At 36.4% G+C, this 4,450-nt stretch overlaps 1 protein-coding gene across 1 annotated transcript; it reads right to left on the bottom strand.

The window, feature by feature from the left end:
* Window positions 1–665: 665 nt before the first annotated feature.
* Window positions 666–3,999, bottom strand: LOC113088985 (guanine nucleotide-binding protein subunit alpha-12-like). Its single transcript, XM_026255881.1, has 2 exons — window positions 3,865–3,999; window positions 666–3,186 (listed from the first exon to the last, which is right to left on the bottom strand). Exons 1-2 carry the CDS (start codon window positions 3,967–3,969, stop codon window positions 2,617–2,619), a joined length of 675 nt encoding a protein of 224 aa, XP_026111666.1. The 5' UTR covers window positions 3,970–3,999; the 3' UTR covers window positions 666–2,616.
* Between the last annotated feature and the right edge of the window lie 451 nt (window positions 4,000–4,450).

Raw genomic sequence — 4,450 nt, 5'->3', positions numbered from 1 at the left:
TGAGTTTTACCTCAAACAAATAAGCCCTGGTCAGCCTAGAAAAGGCACTCTGTGTGCTTAGACATTATCTTATTGCTTGAGCAGAGGATTTGTCAAGGGTTACATGGGGAATATTTGTTTAGATGTATCTTACCATTATAGGACCTTTGTTCTAAGTCAAACATTAGCTCCCTCATAGGAAAGGTAATGTTCTCAGTAACTCTTATATGCAATAAAGCCTAAAACAGCTTGATGCAAAGACCTGTGGCTTTTCAATAAAGATGCATCTCAGCTTCAAGATAAAATGGTACTTACTGAGCACAGACTTCCTAACTTCCTAACACTTCCTTTAAAACTTAACTCTTGCATAACCTCTGTTTATTTGACTTCGTTTGAACTTGCTCCCAAAGCCGTGTGTAGGACATGCACAGAGTGGAGAACGTTCAGTTTTTCATATATGGATTCCAGTGGACAATCTGTATTATAATGGTTGATATCACTTCATTTTATGTTCAAAAATCTGTATATTAAAATCACTTACATACAGGCACTATGCTATCCCATAATACATTTTACTGTGAATATCTGGCAACTAAAGCCTCCTGTTTTTACTGTAAATTAAACAGCATATTTTTACAGTGCATTTTAAGTTGCAATACGCAGTTGTATAAGAACAAGCTCAAAAGTATAACTCAACATTTTATTGTATTTAAACAGTTCTTATATACAAAAACACACATAACGAAGTTAAAATCAGGAATTTCTCACTTTTTACAATCACTGGATACTTAAAACGTTAGGGAAGCAATATTTGAAAGTTGAAAAAGTACAGTAAAACACTGAAAGAGTGTTGAAGTAGACATCCTGCTAATAGTGAAACTCTTGAGATCCTAAGAGGGACAAAACACAAGAGCAGCAAATGTAACTTAATTAAATACTGTAGTTAAATCACCTTCAGTAGCTTGCAACTGCAACTGGAAATAGTTTCTTTGATTATCATTCCCCAAATATAATTTATATCAAATTAATTACACGCCATATGCTTTTCTTGATTGCAAGTTTTACCAGCCTTCATACTGTGTCTGCATTTCTTTTCCGCTATTTAACTTTCAAACTCTCCCAATGGATTTGTGGTCTTAAAAAAGGAAACAAGGACAAACACAGCCTTGAATGAAAGAATCCAGTCGGAAGCCAGAGATCTTCCAGTAAATGCATGCGTTCGGCTCCCACTGGGATTAGCTGTCAGGGACAAAGGTTTAGGGTGTGTCCAATATCTCAAATCAAATCCCTTCCTGCCAACTTTCAGTAAGCCAACATGGCACTGCGGTAATTATGAGGAAGGACAGAATTTAAAAACCTTAAGGGCACAGAGAAACAGTGTCAATGTTGTTTCGCAAGAAATGAGTCACAGTTTCCATTGTAGTCCACAAACAAGAAAGAATGCAAGAAAAGGGCTTGATGCTCTTGTTAAAACTTGAAAACTACTCGATAACGTATCTCAAACTTTCCCATAACACAAAACAATGTCCAAAAAAAGTTCTGACAAGCGGACACCTGCACTGAAATTGAAACCACTCGTCCTCCAAGAATACTGTGAGTCAGCGACTACTTCTGATGACAAAACTAGATCTCTGGAAAATAACTCAAACCACAAAGAATACTTCTTAGCATTTGAAGTCATCACCAGGAAGTCACTTCACACCCAGTTTATGAAGTAGTTTCAAATGATTTTATCGCAACTTGGGCGCAACAAATAAGGGGGCTCGTCCGGGATAGTAAAGCACAGCTGTTCACATCAGACATTCATCAAGATCCGGAGAATAAAACTCAGTCCCCAAACATCATCAGGTTGACATTACAAAGTTGACTCCTTGTAAAGTCATTGACTACACAGGTTACACACATTTCAAGAGGATTAACATCATATTTATACTCATAAAGTATATATGCTGTGCAATAATGACATTTAAAGAATACCATTAATGCATTATTAGTGGTGTTAGGCATAACCAGTGATTTGACCCTATCTATATTTCAAAGCTTGCCGCTTAATGTGAAGAGACACATAAAAGCAGAAGAGACTATTAACATTTCGGAAATCTCCTTTTCACTCTATGTACAAAAACCCTGCTTAGTTGTTAATGAGAATTTTGCATGTCATCTATAAACTTACAAGCATAGATAAAGCAAAACGTGATTTAAATGTTAAGATTAAATAAAAAACTAACCTGTCAGTGACATGAAATTAACTACTTTTTCAAACAGGATGTTCAGTGCAGGTTTGTGATTTATTTCTAGGATGTTGTTTGGGAGATGAGCCAGTGTAATATTGTGTTTATCCTTGAGAAAAGAGGTGAAAATACTCAATAACGATTGATTGTCCGTCTGTTTCATTTTCTTTGCATTTACAAACTGTAAAACCCTTAAATGTTCTTGGTTTTATTTCAGTCCAAGGTGTTTTCAAAGTTCCTGTTTCACAGGAAGACATTAAAATAAGTGATGACATAGAGAGATTCATGTCATTTTCATTCGCCATTGGTAAAATTGGTTAAAATGAAGTCAAGAAGGCACTTCCTCCTGCAATAGGATGGGAAACGGACTCAAACAATGGCAAAACACATCAAATTCCTGTAAAAGTCACTGCAACATTATGTCTTTAAGGTTCTCCTGAAGAATTGTGTCTTTGACCGCATGAAAGACGAAGCGAATGTTCTCAGTGTCAATGGCAGTGGTGAAGTGGTGGAAAAGTGGCTTGCTTCGGTTGCGACGTTTGCGGTTGAAGCATTGCACAAGATAGGCTTGCACGTCCTCCAGTCGGTGAGGGTCTCCCCGGAAGTCGGAAAAGTGTTTGCTAATGCTGACTTTGCGTACCTTCTCCACCAGAAGGTCCATCTTGTTGAGGAAGAGGATTATGGACACATTGGAAAAGAGCTTGTTGTTGACTATAGTCTCAAAGATGTTCATGGACTCCACCAGGCGGTTGGTGCGACGGTCTTCCATCAGCACTTGGTCGTACTCGCTGGAGGACACCATGAAGAGGATGGAGGTGATGCCGTCAAAGCACTGAAACCATTTCTGTCTCTGAGAGCGCTGGCCACCCACATCTACCATCTTAAATGGGATCTTCTTAATGACAAAATCATGCTCCACAATTCCCTTGGTGGCCTTCCTGGCCAATAGGATGTCCTGTCGGCTCGGTACATAATTCTGTAAGAACAGGTTGAGTAAAATTGAGTCATCAGCAAATAAACTGTTTATCATTAGACAGCAGGATTATAAAGATTTAGCAATTTACTTCAGATAAATTGATCTGAAATATTTTTTATTAGCAATCTTATTATTTGGACCGCAGATGCTTTGCGTTCTAGTTTTTTTATCCATTTGTGCAACCTAAAACATACTTAAACATTCTGCTACATTTAAAATCTATGTGATCAAAAGTAAAATAAGAGTGGTTTCTAGGCAATCTTTTGTCATAAACATAAACCTCGTAATGAAAATTGGCGAAAGGGCAGACAAAATCACCTCCAAAGCAGTTTTCATAGGCCTCACATCCCACCCAAACTAACATGTATTTGTTCTGATTTGGCCTTGGTTCCCGTGCTCACACAAAACACTCCCAGGCCTTTTTATCACTCATATGAGACACACAATGTGTTCTTGGCAACCTTGGCCAATATCAGTCTCAAAGAGACCATTTTACTTTCATTTTCAGTGTCACCACCTCTGCTGGGAAACAATATATAAAAAACACTTCTCTGACTAACTATCTCTCCAGATGGCTATCTTTGTTTATTTAATAGATATATCATTATTAAAACATTGAATGATCATATACCATGCAGAACTGACACTAATAAATAATGCTGTGTTATCCTGACTCACCAGTTGTCCAATCCAATCCAAGTTGTCCAGGAAATATTTCACCGATTCACTCTGTAAAAAAAGACCACAAAACAAGTGTTTTACTCTGTGCGCAATAACAGGCATTTCAGCTCACTCACATTTATGATTTAATTTAAATGAAGCAGAATAAACGAAACAATTAAATGATATATAATATTTACATATATTTCTTCAGTTCTGTAATCGATTAAAGGATTTATAAACTACATTGAATAAACTACATTTGAAATTAAATTAACATAGAAAACTGTTACATATGTGTTAATATAAATAATAAATAAATGCCGCTTTAGTGAGCATAAAAGACTTCTTTCAAAAACTTTACTACAGACGCCAAACTAGTGTAGCTGTAAAAAAATAAAAAAAATAATAAAAAAACACATTCTCAGTTCTTATTTTGACATAGTGACTTATTTGCAAAACTCTCTTTCAATCTTTTTATTAAAACAAATAGGGCAACACAATCCCAAAAGCTGTTCTAATTCAGGAATGGAAAGTCTAAAAGTAACAGGATGTTCCTATCTTTGTCTGAGAACTATGTGGGACACTCATATCACAAAGTGCC

This window comes from Carassius auratus, unplaced genomic scaffold (genome assembly GCF_003368295.1).
Source record: "Carassius auratus strain Wakin unplaced genomic scaffold, ASM336829v1 scaf_tig00047827, whole genome shotgun sequence".
NCBI lineage: Eukaryota > Metazoa > Chordata > Actinopteri > Cypriniformes > Cyprinidae > Carassius > Carassius auratus.
This window is presented reverse-complemented; position numbering and strand designations above follow the sequence as displayed.

Coding starts and splice junctions, on each gene's coding strand:
- LOC113088985 (XM_026255881.1), bottom strand. CDS start 3,969: ATGCCTGTTATTGCGCACAGAGTAAAACACTTGTTTTGTGGTCTTTTT. Junction 3,187..3,864: donor TGGATTGGATTGGACAACTG/GTGAGTCAGGAT, acceptor CTGTTCTTACAG/AATTATGTACCGAGCCGACA.